This window comes from Hypanus sabinus, chromosome 4 (assembly GCF_030144855.1).
Source record: "Hypanus sabinus isolate sHypSab1 chromosome 4, sHypSab1.hap1, whole genome shotgun sequence".
Lineage (NCBI taxonomy): Eukaryota > Metazoa > Chordata > Chondrichthyes > Myliobatiformes > Dasyatidae > Hypanus > Hypanus sabinus.
In genome coordinates this window covers 174,926,268-174,949,175 of record NC_082709.1, presented here as the reverse complement: position 1 = coordinate 174,949,175, position 22,908 = coordinate 174,926,268, and the positions used below count along the sequence as shown (strand labels likewise).

The following is a 22,908-nucleotide window of genomic DNA, read 5'->3' as shown; positions in this document are numbered from 1 at the left end:
TTGATTAGTAAGGGTTCCAAAAGTTACAGGAAGAAGGCAGGAGAATAGGGTTGAGTAGGATAATAAATCAGCAATGATGAAATGGTGGGGCAGAGTCAATGGGGTAAAATGGTTTAATTTTACTCCTATGTCCTATGGTCGTCTCGTGTAAATGTATTGAACGTGCCAATATTGCTTCTGAAAAGCCCTTCCATACATATAATCAGTCTTGGCACCCTGATTCGTTAATAGTGATGTGTTGGCTGTGCCTCGAAGTTGTAGACATACAACTGCAGAAGCTATAATCTGGAGCAATAAACAATCTGCTGGAGGAACTCAGCAGGCTGAACAGCATCTGTAAAGGGAAAGAAATTTGGTTTGAGAGCCTGGAACAATTCCAAGAGTGGATAGGAAGATAGCAGGCATAAAGAGGAGGAGAAGGGGTAAGAGGTAAATTGAGGAAGGGTGAAGAGTGGTAGGCAGAGTCAAGGTGGACACAGTTTAAAGATAAAAATAGAGATAAAGATTTGTTTTACAAACGTATTTGCCACCATGTACATCAATACATAAAGTTAAATGCATCAAAACAAATCAGTGAGCATAGCTGGGGGCAGCAGCTATGCTTCTGGTGCCAACACAGCATGTCCATAATTCACTAACCCTGACCGGATGTCTTTGGAATATGGGTGGAAACTGGAGTACATGGAGCAAACCCATGCAGTCACGGGCGGAACATAAAAACTCCTTACAGATGGCAAAAGGACTTGTTCCCCAATTAGTAAGTGTTGCATTGCACAGCGATTGCACTAACCACACTCTTAGTGGCACACTATGATTCTACTGCAGATGGGCTACAGTGACACTTGTCTTGAAGCAAAACATCTCTCAAATGTGATAATGGAGAATGTGAAGATGGAACTCAATCCCTGTGGAGACTTTATGGTGGTAATTCCATCCAGTGATGTCATATGCACATATATGGAACAGGTTAGTGTTGACAAGAATAAGTAATTCCCCTTCATTTGACTTCTTTCAATACATGCTACAGACCCATTCTGGCACATTTACCAAATGGATGTTGCACTATCTAAATAAATCCAGGAAACCAGGAAGTGCTGGGAACATAAGACATTTGATTCAGCTGCAGGGGGAGGTTAGACAGGCTGACGTTAACTCTTTGGAGTTTACGAAACTGAGGGGTAATCTCAGGTAAATAAAATCATGAGGGGTATAGAGAGGGTGAACAATCTTTTTTTCCAGGGACGGGGAATCAAAAACTAGAGGGCATAGTTTTAAGATTAGAGCTGAAAGGTTTAATAAAAACCTGAGGGACAACTTTTTTTTACACACAGCAGATGGTAGATAAGTGGAACCAGATTGTGGAAGTGGTTGAGACAGGTATATCAGATCCATTTAAGTACAGTATGTAGACAGGTACAAAAGCTCTTCAGCCTATGTGTCCACATTGACCAAGGTGTAAGTTAAGGCTAATTCCCATTTCTGAACACTTGATCCACTTCCCTCTAAACATATAGGCTGAAGGGCTTTTTTCTGTGCTATCAGGTTAGACAGCCTTTTGTGGAGAAAGCTCATTGATTCAAAATCTTATGTTTCTTCTTCCACTGTTACTGACCAATGATTCTGTGATTGTTTACAGCACTAGTTTAGTTCAGATTTCCATTATCTGCTGTCTTGAGATTTTAATTTTCTCTATCTTTGACCCTCCGCTATATTATTGATATGGTTAAGGAATGAAATGTAGTACTTAGGTTAGCAATTTATTTTTCAAATGGCTTGGTATTCCTTCATAAACACAAGAGATCCTGGAGATCTTGAGCAACAGACACAAAATGCTGAAGGATCGCAGCAGGTCATGCACTGTCTATGGAGGGGAATAAACAGTCAATGTTTTGGGCCAACACTCTTCATCAGGACTGGAAATGGAAGTGGGCAATAAGGAAGAGGGTGTGGGGAAGGAGTACAAGCTGGCAGATGATAGTTAAGACCGGGTGAGAAGGAAGGTGGGAGAAGAAAGGCAAGTGCTACACCTACCCCTACACCTCTTCACTAGCAGTCAGGGCCCCAGGCAATTCTTCCAAATGAGGCAAAACCTCACCTGCAAGCCTATTATGATCTACTGTATCCAGTGTTCCTGCTGCAACCTCCTCTTAAGCTGGTGAGACCCAATGTAGGCTGAAGGACTTCATTGAGCACCTTCACTCCTTCGGACCCAAGGTGTGATTTCCTGGGTGCCACCCCTTTCAGTTCGACTTCCCATTCCCTTATCTCTGTCCATGGCTTCTTCTCATGCCATGGTGAGGCTGAACTCAGGTTGGATTTCTTTCCATGGCCCACTGTCCTCTTCTGTGAGATTCCCCCTTCTTCCACCTATCATCTCCCAGCTTCTCACATCACCCCTCTCCCCCACCCACCCAACTGCTCACACCTATCATCTGCCAGCTTGTACTCCTTCTCTTCCACCCATCTCCTTATTCTGGCTACAGTCCTCATCCTTTACAGAACTGATGAAGGGTCTCAGCCCAAAACTTTGACAACTTATTCCCTTCCACAGATGCTGCCTAACTTGCTGAATTTCTCCAGCACAGCGTAACAAATTGAAGAGTGAAAAGTATAGCAGAAAAAAAGTGTCCAGTGTTTGAAAATCCACAATAGATCTCAACGATAAGTATTTTCCAATAGCAAAGCTTTAGAGATCTCAGTCCAGACATTAAAGGAGTTTGTATGCTCTCCCCATTACTGCCTGGGTTTCCTCCGGGTGCTCTGGTTTCCTTCCACAGTCCAAAGATATATCAGTTGGTAGGTTAATTGATCACTGTAAATTGCCTCATGATTAGGCTATGGTTCAATCGTAGGTTGTTGGATGGCACAGTTCAAAGGGCTGAAAGGGCCTATTCCGCACCATACCTCAATAAATAAAAATAAATTAATTAATTAAAGTTAATCTATTGGCACAAGCAATAACTGAAGACTAAGCAACTATTGACCTTCATTGCAATGAGAATGGAAGCTCTATTGTAATTCTGTAGACAAAGAAATGGTTAGGTTTCAGTTAGAGAACAACATTCAGATCGGGCACTGTGCCTTGTAAAGGATAGAACAACCTTTGAGGCTGCAAAACTCCTTTATGTCAGAATGATACTGAGTCTATCAGACTGATTAAATTAGACTAGGTTTATATGTGCCTATGTACATTATAGATCAAGAGATGATCAAACCCCCATTATTGATTAAAGGAAAAATGAAAGGAATAGCTTTCCCTATAACCTGAGTTATTGGGAAAGGTTGAATAGGTTAGAACTTTATTATTTGGAGCATAGGAGACTGAGAGATGATCTTATAGAGATGCATAAAATCATGAGGGACATAGAATGGTCTCAGTCTATTTTCCCCCCCAGAGTTGTGAATCAAGAACTAGGGGGCATAAGTTTCAGGTGACGGGGAAAGATTTAATAGGAATTTGAAAGGCAACCTTTTTTAAACAGAGGGTAATATCAACAACAAATGAACTACCAGAGGAAGTAGTTGAGGTAGGTAAAATAACAACTTTTAAAAGACAGTGGGACAGATATGTAGAAAGGAAAGGTTTGGAAGGTTACAGTATGGACGAAACACTGACAAATGGGATACTGGCAAATGGAAGTAGCTTGAATAAGGAATTATAGATGACTAGAAAGAGTTGGGCTGAAGGGCTTTTTCCAAGTTGTACAAAACTATTACTCAACAGGTCGAACAGCATTTGTTGGTGTGGGGCTGAAGGGTATTGAGTTAGTATATAAATCAGATCGCAGTCTAGTCGAGTAGCAGCACAAAATTGAAGGGCTGAAGCACATACATATTGTTCCCACAACTTCTTCGTAAATTCTGTCATCTTCAAAGGGAACCTACCCCTAAACACACCTTTCCTTCCCTCTCCACATTCCACAGTGATCACTCTGTACATGACTCCCTTGTTCGTTTGTCCCTCCCCACTGATCTCCCTCTGGCACCTAACCCTGCAAGCAGAAGAAATGCTACACCTGGCCATTTGCCTCTTCGCTTACCTCCATTCAGAGCCCTAAACAGTCCATCCAGGTGAGGCAACACTTCACCTGTGAGTCTGTCAGGGTTGTCTACTGTATCTAGAGCTTCCAGTGCAGCTTCCTCTACATCGGTGAGAGCCAACGCAAATTCGGGGACTACTTTATCAAGCACCTTTGCTCCGTCTACCGCAGAAGGCTGGTGCCCAACCATTTCAAATTCGACTTCTCATTCCCATTCTGAAATGTCTGTCCATGATCTCCTCTACTGCCATGATGAAGTCAGTGTCGGGCAAGAGGAACAGCACCTCATATATTGCTTGATTAGCCTCCAATTTGTCAGCATGAATATCAATTGCTCTAACTTCTAATAATTTCTACCCCTTCTTTCCTTTTCTATTCTTCATTCTAACTTCCCTCTTACCCCTTCTCTTTTCATCAGCTTCTCATCACCTTCCTCTGTTGTCTTTCATCCCTCCCTTTCTCCCATTGTCCACTATCCCCTTCTACCAGATTCCTCCTTCTTCTTTTCCACCTCCCAGCTTCTCACTTCATCTTCCCCCTCACCTGGCTTCTTGTACACTTTCCCTTCCATCTTCATCACCTTCTTAATCTGACTTCTACCCCCTTCCTTTCTCATCCTTGAAATGTCAACTGTTTATTTCTCTTCATAGTCACTGCTTGACCTGCTGAGTTCCTATGGCGCTTTGTATGCATTGCTCCACATCTACTGTATAGTTTCTTGTAGCCTGCTAATGCTTTACCAGCAGCCAGAGTAAATAGACTCATATCCAATGGTCTGAACCATTGATCCAAGAACACCCCAGAAGCTCAGAACTTCATTTAAATAAAACACTATCCACATTTCATGTACTAGCGAAATGTCATAAAGTAATTTGCAGAGTTAGGGAGAAGAAGCAACTGGAGTGACAGCATTACTTTACCAGAAGCTAGTATAGATTAGATGAACTGAATGGTCACCTCCTGTGTTGTTAATAATTTTATGGTTTCATTCCATGATTCTAAGAGCCTATTTTCTTCACAATAATCTTTCAGATAAGGAGATCTATCCAAAATCACTGTTGTGACACAGCCTGAAGATACACACTCAACACTTTAGGAACAGCTTCCCCTCTGCCAGCAGATTTCTAAAGGGACAATGAAGTAACCCATGAACACTGCCTCATTGGTTTTGCTCTCTCTTTGTACTACTTATATAATATTTTATATATACAGTATATTTGTTTTTGTAATTTATTGTATATTTTATGGATTCCACTGTACTGCTGCTGCAAAACAAGAAATTTTACAACATATGTCAAATTAAATCTGATTCTGATTCAGTGGTCAAACTGATGACAGATTTCCTCCCCATAAGGACAAGCTGAAGCAGTAAAAGTTTTCATTTCACCTTTGTAACATGTTAGTCGCAATTTATTGGACAAATATAAACTTCTCACCTGCTGTGGTGGGATTTGAACTTCACATTCTCAGGTCAATGGTCCAGGTGCCTGAATTTCAGTCCATTTACCAGAAGTGCTATATTCTTTTGCACTTTAATAATAGGAAACACAGAATCCAATTTGAAGACAGCAGGAGTTCCAAAAGGAGCAGATAACTTAAATGAGAAAATAGCTGATGTATTTATATATTGTTGCTTTAAATACATTGACTCTTTTTGATAACAGGTGAGATTTTTTTAATATAAACTTCTTCTTGGGATGGCAGACAAGGCCTCAAGTTAATGACTTTTCCAAAAGAAAGGTACTTTTTGAGCAGTACCACATGAAGTTAGCAGTGGAATATTGAGTTTGACGTTGCGGTAATGTCTCTGGAGTGGAATCATTAGACCTTAAGACATTAGCTAATTTTATTCCTTTGACTCATCAGTTCTACTCTGCCATTCAATCATGTCTGATTTTTATTTCTCCCAACCCATTCTTCCACATCTTCCTGCAACCCTTAATCTCCTTACCAATCAAGAATCTATCAATCTCTGCCTTAAATACATCCAATGACTTGGTCTCCATAGACCTCTGTGGTAATGAATTCCACAGATTCACCATCCTCTGACTGAAGAAATTCTTCCTCATCTCAGTTCTAACAGACATCTCTTTATTTTAAGTTCAGCAAAAAAGTCCATTGGCTGCAGTCTAGTGTCACTGCAGGTCCTGTATGTGTTCAGGACAATGAAACGGGCAAGAAAAATTATTGTGGACATTACCAACTCAGTAAATGGCCTTATCCGAAAGTTCCCTTCTGGGAAGTGTTATAGGGCTATTAAAACAAAAGCTTCACACCATCTTAAAAGTGCCTTCCTCCAGTCAGTTAATCTGATCAACCATTCCAGTTAGCGCTCAACACCCGGCCATCTATTACAGTATTCTTATCATTGCAGTGTAAGTGCTTCAAACCACTTTATATAATGCTGTTTACATTGTAAATACAGACTGATATTTATGTATTTATGCACATTTTATTCTGTATCCATATTTTAATCTCTAACTTTATTTTTTATACAATTCTTTATTCTTCATAATGGTTAATGCTGTTTTTGTTGCATGCCATGCCAACTCACCACAGCAACTCCCAATACACATAGATATATATGGTGAATAAAGTCAATTCTTGTTGTCCTCCTGAAATGGTGCTCGTCAGTAAGAACTTGCCAAGACTGTATAATACACAAGTCAAGAACTTTATTTTAAGGTAAATGAGTTACATTAAGACAATACAATATGCCATTCTGATTGTTTATAAGATTTACAGCTTTCTTTTGCCAGTACTTGGCTGGTCCTCAAAGCATTCAAGTAGTTTGGAAACTGCCTTTTTCCATTCTGCTTGAGTTTGTGCTGTTCAGCACCAGTAGTTAACAGGATTCTGCTGTAACATAGTTCACTTGAAGTTTCCCCATGTATACTTCACTTTATTCTCCACAAGAATCATCTTTTTCAGTGAAGCGCTAACTTGCAGAGTTTAATTCTCCTTTGTGAAAATACACAAATACATAAGCTGAGAAAATATAATTCTGTTGACAGAACAATATGAAAACTGTCCAAAGTAACAGTGTGAATATGAACACACAGCAGTATTCAATTGTAGTAGTATAATTGTGCACCATGACAGTGATTTACAATGGAAAAAAATAACATTTGGCTGTATATCGGATAGTTTGGCCTTGAAGATCCACACACAAACAACAATAACTCTGGAGTCTCACAAAGTCTTGATTCTCCAACTTATGATCATATCGCACACATAAGTAGAGCAAAGGGGTTTGGCTTAACCTCCATAGATTAGGTATTCATGTTAGTTGCTACAAGTTACATTTTAAGATCTCCGCACACAGATTGTTTTAACAAAGCTTACAGCAGCAATATTTCTAGTAATTTAAGAGAATCCCTACCCGTCAAAATTACATTTTGGTACATAGAGTATCAACTGCAAACTCTAACTGGAGCACCAGTGGTGAGTGAATGTGAGTCTGAGCAAACCCTCTCTCCATCCCTCTTCTTCAACATTCACTTTAACTGCTCTGTCTCAAGTCACCCCACTCAGATTGGGTGCCATTCAATGAGGAGAGAAATATTAGAGTCTGAACCCTCCCTGAAGTATCAGTTTCTTTCATCTACGATGGTTGAGACCAGGAAAACAACAGACACCTGGGAATAAGCTCCTTGCTTCCTCTTGGAACACCATGCGTTATATGGTCAGGCATTCCAAGGGAACATAGAGAATAAATATCCTCTGTAGGACGTTGACTTAAACTGTACACATTTAAAAATCTACCCATTGATGCACAACTTTGAAATAACTTATCATTGTAGAGGATGATTCAAAGTGGCTGTAACCCTGTAATTAAAGTTGCTACAATAATTTGAAATGCACAATGAAAGGGATTGCATGTTTTAATCCACAATGCTTTGTGGGAAAAAATGGTGAATAGTGTTCCAATCAAATAAAGATTACAAATATTGTTTGTTTTTAATCACCTAACATTTGGAATAGACAGTGACACACACAAAATGCTGCAAGAACTCAGCAAGTCAGGCTGCATCTATGGAAATGAGCGGTCGACATTTTGGGTTGAGACTTTTCTTCAGGGCACATCAACTATTTATTTCCATAGATGTTGCCTGACCTGCTGAGTTGCTCCAGCATTTTGTGTGTGTTGACCTGGATTTTCTGCATCTGCAGAATCTCTTGTGTATCATAGGAATGGACATGGAATTTATATTTTACAAAAATAGGCAAAGAAATTCTTGGACCTACAACTAGTTAAATGATAAAGAACAAGACAAACCATGAAGATCAAGACAACCAAACATTTCAATTTCCTAGAGTGTTTCGTCTTGTCCTCACAAGTGTGCAATATACAGTGGCTTTAAAACATGCAATTTCCCAATAAAGACTGTATGACATTCATTAGTATAAAAGGATTTTTTATAAAAAAATTGTTACAATAGGCAGGTTATAACAAGAAGTAGCATAGAAATAAAAATTATACAACAGAATTTATGCTGGTTTGAATGTTTTGAATTGCATTCTCAAAGTGCAGATTCCAGTTTAAAAACTCTCAGAGTCTTTCTGCATAATTTGTTCCTCAATAAGATGTGAACATTTTAAGCTTTTCATATAAATTATACTACAGTTACATTTCCAACTAATCTATTTTGATACAGACATCATTAGTCAAACCCAACCATGTTATACTATTAACCTTGACAACAAAAGTGCATAATGAGCTGAATGACATGACCAGCAAGACAGTCTTCACATTCTTCACATAGCGACATTGGTAACAGCTTCTGTTAGTTAAGAGTAACTGAACACAATTGTCGCAATAAATAGGGCAGCACAGAACAACCACATAGCCATGCCAAGCCACACTGCAAAAAGTTTGAACTCTTGAGTAACACACACAATTTGCTGGAGGAATTCAGCAGGTCAGGCAGCAATAGGACAGGAATAAAACGTGAATGTTTTGGGCTGAGACCCTTCATCAGGACTGTCCTCACGTTCTGATAAAGGGTCTCGGCCTGAAAAGTTGACTCTTTATTCCTTTCCAGATGCTGCCTGGCCTGCTGAATTCCTCCAGTATTTTGTGTGTGTTACTCTGGATTTCCAGCATCTGCAGAATCTCTTGTGTTTTTGAACTCTTGAGGTTTAGAATTGGTTGCACAGTGTAGGGCTATCACCAAGTTGCCAAGTATTATATTAGTTTTCCCAGAACTAATCTGCAGGAAAGCATGCTTTCCCCTTTGCAAATCTATAAGCTACACTTGCATGTAAAGCTATTGATGTATAACTACCAACTTCTTTAACTGAATAAACCTGTAGATGATTTAAGTTTATAGAACACAACAAAACCTAGATATCTTAATTAAAGGACCTAGAGTCTTAAAACCCTTCATTTGGGGTTGGCTTGAAAAAAGAAAAAAAAATCAATTTTCACTAAGCCTTTCAGAAGATTAGAGTTGCACAACACTGACCTGCCCTTCAACCCATCAAAGCCATGCTGTCTCTCATCCACACTTCTTCCATTTACCAGCACTAGGTTCAGATTTACTATGCCAAGGTGATCTAAATATTTATCCAGAGCAACACAAGCAAAATGCTGGAGGAACTCAGCAGGTCAGGCACCATTTACGGAAATCATTTATGGTTGATGTTTCGGGTCAGGAGCCTTCATCAGAACTGGAAAGGAAGGAGGAAGAAGCCAGAATAAGGTGAGGGAAGGGAAGGAGTACAAGGTAGCAGGTGATGGGTGAAGCCAGGTGGGTGGGGGAGTGGGGTAAAGTAAGAATCTGGGAGGTAATAGGTGGAAAAGGTAAAGGGCTGAAGAAGAAGGAGGAGGAATTTTATAAGAGAGGAGAATGGACCATGGGAGAAAGGGAAGGAACAGGAGCATCAGGAAGTGAGTGGCAGGTGAGGAGAAGAGAAGAGGTGGGGTGGGGGGGAAGAGCGGGGAATTGAAGAAGAGGGAAGGGGGAGTGGTAAAATACCAGAAGTTTGAGAAATCGATGTTCATGCCACCAGGTTGGAGGCTATCCAGACGGAATATGAGGTGTTACTCCTCCAACCTGAGAGTGGCCTCATTATGTTAGTAAAGGAGGCTACGGATTGACATGTCAGAATGGGAAGTAGGGTTGGAATTAAAATGGTAAACAACTGGGAAATCCTGCTTTTGGAGGATTCCAGCATCTGCTGAAGCTCTTGTGTTTATGCTTAACCAGATGATTATTGAACTTGCTTCCTCTGCATTCCAGATTTCTGCATGAAAAGAACTCTTCCCTAGATCCCCTCTGTACCTTACCCTCACCTTAAACCTATGTTATCTAGTCTTATATGGGGAAAGGTTTCTATATCTATGTTTCTTGCAATTTTGTATGACACCAAATCCACTGTTAATGTTTTCAATGAGGTTCAACAAGACCATGGAATCTGTAAAATAGGACTAAGTCAAAAGGGACTTGTTCAAATTAATCCCAACATCGACCATGCGAGAAGTTTGCACATTTACCATTCAGCATTTTACAGTAGTTAAAGAAATAATTCAGACCGATTGGGTATTAGGCATAATTTTTCCCATTTATCAATCTTGAAACAATGATTTTAGAACTGACTGTGTGTAAAACATTAGGAGGCGAGTGAATTCTTTTGCACAATCCATCATTACTAATGGAGTAAATGATCTAGTAGCCGACAGGAACAACATCCAAATCCCACAACAGTAAACCAGTGGAAACTAATACCTTATTACCATAAGGGCACTACAGTGCAAGCATCTTTTTTTTTGTAAATTTGTGAAAAGTCCATAAAACACAGAAGTATAATTAGACCATTCAGCCATTGAGTCTGCTCCGCCAATTCGGTACGGCTGATCCACTTTTTTCTCAACCCCATTCTCCCGCCTTCTCCTAATAACCTTTCATGCCCTGACTAATGAAGAATCTATCTACCTCCTCCATGAACACCTCCAGTGACCTGGCTGCCTCAGATGAATTCCACAATTCACCACCCTCTGGCTAAAGAAATTCCATCTCATCTTTGTTTTAAATGGATGTCCCTCTATTCTGAGGCTGCGCACACCCACCGAAGAAAACATCCTCTTTACATCCACTCTATTTAGGCCTTTCAACATTCGATAGGTTTCAATGAGATCCCTCCTCATTCTTCTGAATTCCAACAAGCCTTCAATCGCTACCCATTGGATAACCCTTTCATTGCCAGAATCAACACATTATAAATCCTTTAATGTTAAGATAGTTTTTATCGTTATCTAGTAAATTATCAGCTCAGACTTAGCTTGCTAGTTATTCATAACATTAATAATTTAGAAAGGATCTGGTTCATTTCCTCCAACTAAAATGCTTTAGTTTCTAAATTCAGAGAGCCACACGATTGTCATATTTTACACTGTGAATTGTAATCTCTCGTACACACAGAAGCAATGGGAAAAGTAATACCAGAATCCAGCACCGGTACAAGTTCACAAATAAAGCTAATTAAGCAACAGTAAAGAATTTTGAAGCCACTGGATTGTAACGAGTAGTTCCAAAAACATATACCTAGTTCCCCAGAACAAATTTGACTTTCCAAACGCAAATTTACCAGCAAATGGTTAGTAGTCCTTGCTAATATTGGGACTGTTGCTAATCTTATTTTTAAAAAGTTTGACCTTGCATCTAAAAACATTGTTGCCCTAACCCTAAAAATACAGCAAGAATTAATTTCAGCACCTGTTTTAAAGCAACACAGAATGGACGCCTCCTGGGTTGTGTATTCTGTTTTATTTTTAAAAAGGGGGTTTCAGCCAGTAATACACTTAACATATAAAATCTGATAAAAATGTAAATGTAAAAAGAAACAGTAATCTGGATTATTAAGTGAAGACTTCCCTATATACATATAGTGACATGAAAACTAATCAGCCTAAATTTTCGATTTTAAATGAATCCTAAAATGTAGTTTGTGTGTATTCTTCTGTTTTAATGCTTGCATGAAAAATATCATGTTCCAACAGAGCTTTTAATTCTAACATATCGTTCACTGAACACATAATCTAAGAATTAGTATCATATTCTCTAATCTAAGAATTAGTGTCATATTTCATTACTTAAGAGCTCAAGTAAGTGACGTGCTTAGATTATAATTTGTATGGTGAAATCAAACATACTGATTTCAGGCAACTTTGTGAAATGTTTTAAGGATGATCTTAAGACCTGATTCTGCAGACTTTGAAGAGTCAATCCATTTCAAGGCTTTTGTTTAAATGACAGGTTGTTCATAGTTTAAATACAACAGTGAATAAAAACAATGGCAGCTTGAAGTGGGCTTTTTGCCAAATTTCACAGTTCATTAACATATACATAATATGAAAACTGTTCAGCAGCAACAAACAAGCTAATACAGTAATTCTTACTTGCAAAAAAAAGTTTCCAGTGTATAATTGGACCGTACATTAAATCAGCTAAGGTTACAGGTAGATCATCAATGTCCCTCCTTGTCTCATCCCTCTTTGGTGCTTCATAGTCTAAGGAGAAACCTGTCCTCTGAACAGTCCATTAGAAAGGTCAGAGGTGGAAGTTCAGGCCTTCAATTTCTAAAGAGACTCTCTCTCTCTCACAAAGAGATAAAGAGGCAGAGAGAGAATGATGGAGATAAAGAGAGAGAGAGAGACAGAGCAAGAGATAGAGAGGGAGAGTGGATGAGGGGGAGAGAGAGAGACTTACAAAAGTATATTAAATTCTAACACAATAAACAAGTTTACATTATTCTCAAGACAATCAGCAAATCAGGAACCTCCTCTTTATATGTTCCATCTTAGTCAAATCCGCACTTGGATATTTGTTATGAACAGTTCTTCTAAAGTGATTTATAATAATTTATGACATTCTATCTTGGCACCTTATTTTCGAATCGCTGCTCCTAAAACATTATAAGCAAGTGCACAGAGGAAAGTGACGAACTTTATTTAATGAAGTGAACCCAGAGGGTATGTTTCACTCCTCTCATCAAAGGCAGCCACCAAAAAGTGGTTTCTGTGATATCCCCTAAAAAAATTGTGCAAACTTTTACCACACAATGGAATCAGTTCCATTCAGACCCACCGGTCAGCGTTTGGAAAGACAAGCCCTGTGTCAACTATGGTCTGAAAAACTGGAAGTGGAATGTAGATATGTGAAAGCTTTGCACTGACAAATGAAGGTGGTATCTACAAACTCTAATTTCACATTTCTCTATGAATACAAAACAGTAAACAAAGTATGCTCTGTGTATTCTGCACATTGGAAGTTTTCAGCGGTCCTAGCTCCTGCAGGTATTTGATTCAGTCATTATTAGTGGCTTTTCAATGTACAGAAATACATATATTACCCTTAAGTTTCATCAAAGAGCTGCAAATCCAGCCGTACCACTATCTCACCAGTAGGGACTTCATGAAGCAGGAGGCGCTTTGTAACAGGACCTTTGGAGCCCTGATCTTTTTTGATATCTGCCACGCGAATTTCTGTGCGGCCCAGAAAATCTATACAGAAGGAAAAGGAGATTATTACAGCAAATTCTTAAAATGGTGAGGCAGTAAAAGACATGAGAAAGAACACACATAATCTTAGAGCCAACAAAATTCTGCTGCTAGTTTGGGAATTGCAATGGCTAATCTGCACATAGCAATAATCTGCAATGTATAAATAGAGTGGAAGACTTATATCGATGCACAGTGGTTGTATCGTGGCTGGTATGGAAACACCAAATGTCCAAGAATGGAAAGGCCTACAAAAAGGAATGGATACAACCCTGTCCATCACAGGGAAAGTCCTCCCCACCGTTGAACACATCCACAAGGAGCGCTGCCACAAGAAAGCAGCATCTGTCATTGACGATCCTCACCATCCAAACAACATTTTCTTCTCGTTACTACCATTGGGAAGGAGGTATAGATGTTTTAGGCCCCACACCACCAGGTTGAGGAACAGTTATTACCCTTCAACCATCATGCTCTTGAACCTCAGTGGTTTACTTAACTCAGCACAACTCTGAAATGATCACCGAAACCCAAGACACAAGGGATCCCACAACTCATGTTCTCAATATTATTTATTACTTATTTATTATTATAATTTTTTACTATTTGCTTTGTACAGTCTTCCCTTGTACACTGCTTGTTTCTTATTCTTGTGGGTAGTTTTTCATTGATTCTATTATATTTCTTTGTTCTACAGTGAATGCCTGCAAGAAAATGAATCTTAGGGTAGTATATATGACATATACGTACTTTGAAAATAAATTTACTTTGAACTTTGAAAGACTTATTTCCCTCACGAGAGAGAGAGAGAAAATTAGGAATGGGGTGGGGGTAGGTTTGACAGCAAATGCTGAGAGAATATCTCTCCTTAGTATTAGTGTTGGTTAATTATTGACATATATACTGAGATACAATGAATATCTTTGTTCTGCAAGCCATCTAGCCTACATAGAGCAGATGTGAAGAGGATGATTCATCTAGTGGGGGAATCTAGGGTAAGAGGACACAGTCTCAGAATACAAGGACATCCCTTTAGAACAGAGAGAAGGAGGAATTTCTTTAGCCAGAAGGTGGTGCATTAATGGAATTCATTGCCACAGTTATCTGTGGAGGCCAAGTCATTGAATATATACTGTATAAAGCCAAGGTTGACAGATTCTTGATTAGGTAGGGCATCAAATGTTAAGGAGAGAAGGAAGGAAAATTATGTTGAGAGGAATAGTAAATCAGTCATAACTGAATGGCAGAACAGACTTGATGGGCTGAATGGCCTAATTCAGCTCCTATGTCTTATGGTCGTAGACTGTTTCAAAACCAAGTACAGAGGGAACAAGAATATCAGAATGCAGAATATAGTGCTGCAGATATAGAGAAAGTACCGTGTAAGGAGACAATAAAGTGTAAATAAACTCCTTGATGAGGCAGATTGTAAAATCAGGGGTTTAAGACAAGGCGTTCATTCAAGAGTATTATAAGAAATCAATAAAAACTGTGTTTGAGCTTGTGGAACAATCCAAAACTGGAAGCACATCAGAATATGTGGCCATCTATTTCTCAATGAGCTGTGAATACTTGAAATGTTCTATCTCAAAGAATTGTGGAGTCTGAGATAAACACAAGAGATACTGCTGTGGCTGGATGATCCTGATGAAGGGTCTCGGCCCAAAATGTTTATGACTGTTTATTCCTCTCCTAGATGCTGCCTGACCTGCTGAGTTCCTCCAGCATCGTGTGTGTGCTCCTGAGACACTAACCCAAGAGATTCTGCGGATGTTGGAAATCTTGAGCAATACATTCTGACCAGGTACTGCTGATGACTATTTGCATAGTTACCCTGACACCATGACCTGTACTCTTCATAAGCACAAGAGATTCTGCAAATACTGAAAACCTGGAAAAAGACTGGAGGAACTCAACAGGTCAGGCAGAATCCATGGAGAGTGAGTGTTCGGCCTAGACCTTTCATCAGGGAATTGAAACACTTCATGTCTTTGAGTCTGAGGCAAACATATTTTTGGGGAAGGGTTACAGGGAACGAATAGCAAAGTGGAGTTGCAGCCAAGATCATCTGATTGAATGGACCGGGGAAGAAAGGCCTGCTGCCTAATTCTAATATTGTGTAAATCCCAGGAGATCAACAGTATCTGGTACCCCACTTGGCACCAAATCGGTCAAAGTCACTTACATCATATTTCTTCCCCATTCTGATGTTTGGTTTGAACAGCAACTGAAATTCCTGACCACGCCAGCATGCTTTTATGCATTGAGTTGCTGCCAGGTGATCGGCTGATTAGATAGTTGCGTTAATGAGCTGGTGTACCTAATAAAGTGGCCACCGACTGTATTTCTATACTGTCAAGCACAGCCTTGCAACGAGACTGTGAACCTTACAGAGGCAAATAATTCAAACAGCGGTTGACAAGATCCTGTGCATGACTCATAAATCCACATAATTCTGCCTAGCAGGCAGAACACATTATTTACTGTATGTCAACCTTCATATTAAGTTGCACGTCTGAGTGTACTGATTCAGCATGAAATCACCGATAAATCAATGTCACTAATTAAACAACAGGTGATGCAGCTGAAAGAAAGTAAGTGGAGATAAAAAGAAACATCCGAAGCCAAAAAAAGTTATTTTATGATTTATAGTCTGCCACAGACACTGGACAAAGGTTGCACAATATTCAAATGCCTAAATGTCAACATCTCGGATGATCTATCCTGGGCTCAGCGTATCAATGCAATCACAAAAATGTCACCACAGTGGCTATACTACAGTAGGAGTTTGAGGAGGTTTGGTATGTCACCAAAGATTCTTGCAAATTTGTACAATTGTACCGTGGAGAACATTTGGACTGGTTGCATCACCACTTAGCATTAAGGCTCCAATGCCCAAGATTGAAAAAAGCAGTGGAGGGTTGTAGACTCAGCCAGGTCCATCCTGGGCATGAACCTCCCCACCAGTGAGGACATCTTCAGAAGGCAGTGCCTCAAGAAGGCGGCATGTATCATGAAAGACTCTCATCCTCCAAGACAAGCCCTCTTCTCATTACTACTAACAGGAGAGGAGGTACAGGAGCCTGAAGACACACACTCAATGTTTTAGGAACAGCTTCTTCTCTTCTGCCATTAGATTTCTGAACAGACCATGAATACAAAACTCACTACTTCGCTCTCTTTTTGAATTATTTATTTTTATATTTCTTCTTGTAATTTATAGCAATTTTTTCCCTGCTGCTGCAAAACAGCAATATTTCACAACTGTTACTCAACCTGATTTTGAATCAGAAGAGAAAACTAAGACATGCTTGAACACATTGGATTTGCTTAAGATCAGATCAAGGTAATGACGTCATTATCAATCAATGCCAATGAATGACCCCCATGGAAAGTGATTGGTTAAGTTGGGATTTAGTGAGCAAAAGCAACCTACAACTAATTCACTCCCACTCTGAAGATTCAAAGTTGAAAGTATCACAAATGAGGACAACTGTACTGACTTCGTTAGGATTTGTTCCCAGAAAAATCCCTATTCACTTACATAAGAGAAATGCAGGAAGGTGGATCTCTATAAAGGGCACGGTCACATAGCAGCTAGTACGTGGCTTTATTGCACGAATGATCACCGATCGGGCTTCAATTCCTGCTACTGTTTTAAAGAGTTTGCATGTTCTCCCCATGACTGTGAAGGTTTCCTCCTCGTGCTCCAGTTTCCTCCCACATTCCAAAGATGTATAGGCTAGGGCTAGTGAGTTGTAGGGATGCTATGCTGCCACCAGGAGCGTGGCTACACCTTGCACATGTTTGAATTATGATGGTTGTTGACGCAGATGATACATTTCCCTGTATAGTATGGTCCGTTATTTCAATGTACACATGGCAAGTAAAACTAATCTTTAATTAGAACTAGATTTGCACACATCTGAATTACTGTGGTCTCTAGGACCACAGAAAGGTGGTGTGGGTAATGCATCTATCTCAGAGCTCTGCCGACCCGCTGATACCACGTGAATGGACCTTCCACAGGCTCCTTCACTGTGTGGGTTTTGGTCCACATGCCAAAGGAGAACTGGTTCATAGATTAACTTGTTCATATATTAACCAGTGGCTAAATTTGGGGACAGCACAGAGGTGTACCACTATTACAGTGCCCGTGACCCAGGTGTAATTCCACCGCTGTCTGTAAGGAGTTTATAACGTTCTCCCATAAATGCATGGGTTTCCTTCAGGTGCTCTGGTTTCCTCCCACAGTTGGATTGTGATATAGAATTGTTATTTTTCTTGTAGTTTAATAAGAACTATGATTGTTTGTATTTTAATATAAACCATCTACAGACATGTTCAGTGAATTTTGTAGCAAATACAGTACAATAGCCTTTTATTTTTCAAGAAGCTTCTCAGTTTTTCTGCAGCAGATGTCACACCACTTGAAACTGGCTATTTTATAGATTAATTGTTATCTCTAGTCTGTGTGAGATGACCATGACTTCTTTTTCCTTTGATTTACTTTATTCTCTCAGCTTGTTCTTCATTGTTTCTTTGTTCATATAACACTTAATAAAATGGCTAGCAATAAGTTATATGTCTCATTCTTGACTTCTGAAGAACCTTTGGATTGCAAATGCATCAGGATCCAACACCACATTCCAAGGACACACAGATTAATAGGTTCACAAACAAAAGAGAATCTGCAGATGCTGGGAATCTGAACAACACACGCAAAATGCTGGAGGAATTCAGCAGGCCAGGCAGCACCAATGGAAAAAAGTGGCTGACGTTAGCAGTTTGTGTGTGTTGCTCCAGCGGGATCTCCCAGTGGCCACCCATTTCAATCCCACATCCCATTCCCATTCCGGTATGTCCATCCATGGACTCCTCCACTGTTGTGATGAGGCCACACTTAGGTTGGAGGAACAACACCTTATATTCCATTTGGGCAGCCTCCAACCTGATGGCATGAACATTGATTTCTCTAACTTCCAGTAATGCCCCCCCCCCACTTCCTTCACCATTTCCTATCCCCTTGTCCCTTTCTCACCTTATCTCCTTGCCTGCCCATCACCTCCCTCTGGTGCTTCTCCCCACTTTTGGTTCTTCAATGGCCTTCTGTCTCTTTCACCTATCAGCTTTGCAGCTCTTTATTTCATCCCTCCCCCTCCAGGTTTCACCTGTCACCCGGTGGTTCTCTTTCCCCAACCCCCCAAATTTTAAAATCTACTCCTCAGCTTTTTTTCTCCAGTCCTGTCGAAGGGTTTCGGCCTGAAACATCAACTGTACTTTTTTCCACTGATGCTGCCTGGCCTGCTGAGTTCCTCCAGCATTTTGTGTGTGTTGTTCACCTGAATAGGTTAATTAGTTACATGGGTGCAATTGGGAGGCATGGGCTCACTGGGCTGGAAGAGCCTACTACTTAAATTGCTCTTGGTGTCGGTGACAAGAGAATCCATGGGACAGTAATGACACATGAGAGAGCTCAGTTGGCAGTGAAATAAACAATAATTTATTAATAATTAATTATTTATAATAATAATAAATAATAATTTATTAATAAATAATAATTTATTGGGTGAATAATTTGGCAAAGTTGGGTACAGGCTGGAACGTGATGGCGTGGTCCAGGCCAATAGTGTATCAATGTCAAGGACCCTGGTCTTCGAGTGAGGAACAACTCACAGTTGGGACGACTGAAATGTCAGGCCAGATGGATTGAAAAGGCGTCGGGACCAGAGGCAAGGGTCAGCCTGCTCACTTCTCCACTCTTTGCTGAGGCTGTGGGCTTGCTCTGGGCTTTGTGCCTGCAAGCTCCACAACACCTTGGCTCTGCTGTGTGATGAACAGAGGTGAGACAGTGGGCCGGCTCTAGCTGCTCTGGTCTTCGTGTCTATGGATTCACTTTTGTTCTGGATGCTGTTGCGATTTGAGTTTTTTTGCTCTTTCTCTGTACATTGGGTGTTTGTTGGTCTTTTTTTAATGGTTTATTTTGGGTTTCTTGTTTCGTGGCTGCCTGTAAGGAGACGAATCTCGAGGTTGTATATAGTATACACACTTTGTTAATAAATGCACTTTGAACTTTGAACAGGAATGACATCACTGATCCAAGAGCCAGCAGAAACTCAAAGGCCTGAATGGCTGCTCCTAGTCAAGAGAAAATATGTAATATGTAAAAAGTGACAAATAATCCTTACCATCTGGTGAGAACTGGTCACGCTCAAATACAGTGATGCAAAGTACATCCTGTTCCAGGTCTTTGATGAAGAACTGACAATTAGAATTCCATTTGGGATTCAGAGTGTCTTGAATGGTTTTGGTGATGTGGCACTGAGAACCCATGGTCACTTCACAGTAAGGATTACTTTTACCTAAAAGGAAAACAAAAACATTAATTTTATCTAAAGTTTTAACAGCTATAGTGTAAGTTTTCCCAGATTTCCTGGCCATAATCACTGTGATCATATGCCAAAGAGATTAGTTGAGAGTTACATTTCCAGGTACCACAGTTGTCAAATACCAGTCTTCAAGAGTTCTGGATCTCTGACTTAGTGTTGTAGAGAAAGATTAGTGAGGGCTAATAATGAGTAAATAGGGATATAGATGGTGCTAATGTGGCTACAGGAAACTGCAGACAAAGCTTAACATGAAAGACAGCAGTGACAAAAAACAAATTTCAGGAATTTCATTAGTTGCAATAGCATGCAACTATTGTTGTAATGGAAAACTGGATTTACTGTTAACAAGTTTAGACTTGTAGATAATCATTTTATTTTGTCATTAAGACCTGGAACATTTGGATGTGGGATACAAATTACAATTGTTTGGTGGCTGGTGACTAATGGAGTTCTGCAGGAGTCGGTGATCGAACATTTTCTTTTTACGTTATACGTGAATAACTTGGATGGCTTTGTGGCCAAGTTTGTGAACAATATGAAGGTAGGTAGTGTGTCAGATAAGTAGTGTTCAAGAAGCAGGGAGAAGAATGGGCAAAGAAGTGGCAGATGGAATATAGTGTAGGGAAGAGTGTGGTCATGCACTTTGTTAAAAGGAATAAAGGCATAGACTATTTTCTAAATGGAGAAGATTTAAAAATCAGAGGTACAAAGAGACTTGGAGTCTTATTGCAGGACTCCAGAAAGGTTAGCTTGCAGGTTGAGTCAATGGTAAGAAAAGCAAATTATTTCAAGAGGATTAGAATATGTTTTCACCCGTTCTTTCTTGTCTTTTTGAGCAGAGGAGGGGGATTTGGGGGCCAATATTTGTGTTGCATTTTATGCGGGAAAGAGGGATTTGGGGGCCGATGTTGTGATTTGTGGGGTGCAGGGGGATTTAGCAGTTGATGGTCATGATGCCATTCATTTTGTTTTGTGCAGGGGGTTGGGCTTGCCGTATCTCTCTGAACTGACTTCCATGGTTTTTCTTTGCTTCGTGGCTGTCTGGAGAAGAAGAATCGAAGAGTTGTATACTGCATACTCAGTTTGATAATAGGTGAACCTTTGAATCTTCAGTTGTACAGGAGAAAGAAATTCTATTCTGAGAATTCAGATCATCGCAACCTGTTGATTCCTTCCTCTGGAGATTGACACTTAATTCAGAAAAATATCAATGAAGCCAGTAACTCTTACCATTGGATCTACATGCTTTCAGTTCTATACCTTCAACTATGTTTACCATCAGCCTGCCAATGCCTGTAGCCCTTTGGGAGCGAACTGTGGAGATGAAGAGAATTAAGTTCAGAAATGGGAAATGCTTTTGAAGAAATTTCACTTTATGTATGCTCACAGTAACCTTACATACCCAAGTAAGCCTTTTCCCGCTTTTTCTTTTCCGTCTCTATATACAGTTCTGAAGCAGCTTTAATTTTTTGTACCCAAGCAGTTCTTTTGAAAGAAAAGAAACAAAATTGAAAGGACAGATGAAAGGAGGCACGACGGACCTTTCATTTCTCTGCCAAGATTCAAAACTGAATAAACCGTACAGGTTAAATACTTTAGCTGTGCCAGGAATCTGCAGTCTTTTGATTTCTAAAGGGCATTGGACTCCAGCATAGAATGATCTTTAACTTAGCTCTAATGTGAAATATCACCCTGGAGGTTTAATTGTATGAGATTGGAACTGAAGCATATTGCTGGGTTGGAACATACAGAATTTATTTTTGCTTCTGGGGGTATGTAATTCCAACTGAGTTAGTGAAATTACAAAGTTCCACGACCTCCTCTACTGCCACTATGAGGCCACTCTCAGGTTGGAGCAGCAAACTCATATTCCATCTGGGTTGCCTCCAACCTGAGAGCATGAACATCTATTTCTCTATCTTCTGGTAATTTCTCCCTCCTCTCTCCTTCTTTCTTCTTCCAGCTTCCATTCTGGCTCCCTCTTACCCCTTCTTTTCTCCTTGCCTGCCTCTCACCTCCCTTTGGTGCCCCACCTCCTTCCTTTTCTCCCACGGTACACTCCCCTCCCCTATCAGATTCCTTCTTCTTCAACCTTTTCCACCTATCACCTTTCAGCTTCTCACTTCATTCCCTCCCACCCCACCACTTACCTTTTCTCTCACCTGTCTTCACCAATCACCTGCTAGCTTGTGCTCCTTCCTCCCCCCCCCCCAACTTCTTATTCTCACTTCTTCCCCCTTTCTTTCCAATCCAGATGAAGTGTCCCAACCCAAAATGTCAACTGTTTATTCCTCTGCGTAGGTGCTGCCTGACCTGGCGAGTTCCTCTGGCATTTTGTGTTTGTCACTCTGGATTTCAGCATCTGCAGGATGCCTTGTGTTTCCATTCTCTATGGCTAACATTCTATACTTTGAATACAAAATAAAACAATGTATGTTGTGGCATTTTGAAACAATGTGAGGGCAATAGAAACAATGAAAGAGAAAATGTTGTAAATACTTGATCTGTTTCTCAGAGGCAAATTGGGGAAAGGACCTCCTTCATTAGAACTAAAATGGTGTCATAATTTTCATAGTTTCCTGACTGGGCCCAGAATCAAATTTTTCCATTCTTCACTGGAAAGTCAATTTTTTTCTTAACCTTTTTACCTTCATGAAGATCTATAAAGGATTGTAATATACACTTAGTGACCACTTTATTCGATACACCTGCATATCTGCCCATTAATGCAAATATCTGATCAGCCAATCACGTAGTAGCAACTCAATGCATAAAAGCATGCAGACATGGTCAAGAGGTTCAGTTGTTGTTTAGACCAAGTCAAGTCAAGTCACTTTTTATTGTCATTTCAACCATAACTGCTGGTACAGTACATAGTAAAAATGAGACAACATTTTTTCAGGACTATGGTGTTACATGACACAGTACAAAAACTAGACTGAGCTACGTAAGAAACAACACAGAAAAAAAAAATACA

At 39.9% G+C, this 22,908-nt stretch overlaps 1 protein-coding gene across 1 annotated transcript in view; it reads right to left on the bottom strand.

The window, feature by feature from the left end:
* Positions 1-6,695: 6,695 nt before the first annotated feature.
* The window catches only part of itsn1 (intersectin 1 (SH3 domain protein)), a 225,592-nt gene continuing 209,379 nt past the window's right edge, over positions 6,696-22,908 (bottom strand). The window contains exons 38-41 of the mRNA XM_059968863.1: positions 21,334-21,416; positions 21,162-21,245; positions 19,731-19,904; positions 6,696-13,545 (exon numbers count right to left, since the gene is read on the bottom strand). Coding sequence (XP_059824846.1) covers positions 13,397-13,545; positions 19,731-19,904; positions 21,162-21,245; positions 21,334-21,416 — 490 coding nt within the window. The 3' untranslated portion in view covers positions 6,696-13,396. The remainder of the gene's footprint in view (positions 13,546-19,730; positions 19,905-21,161; positions 21,246-21,333; positions 21,417-22,908) is intronic.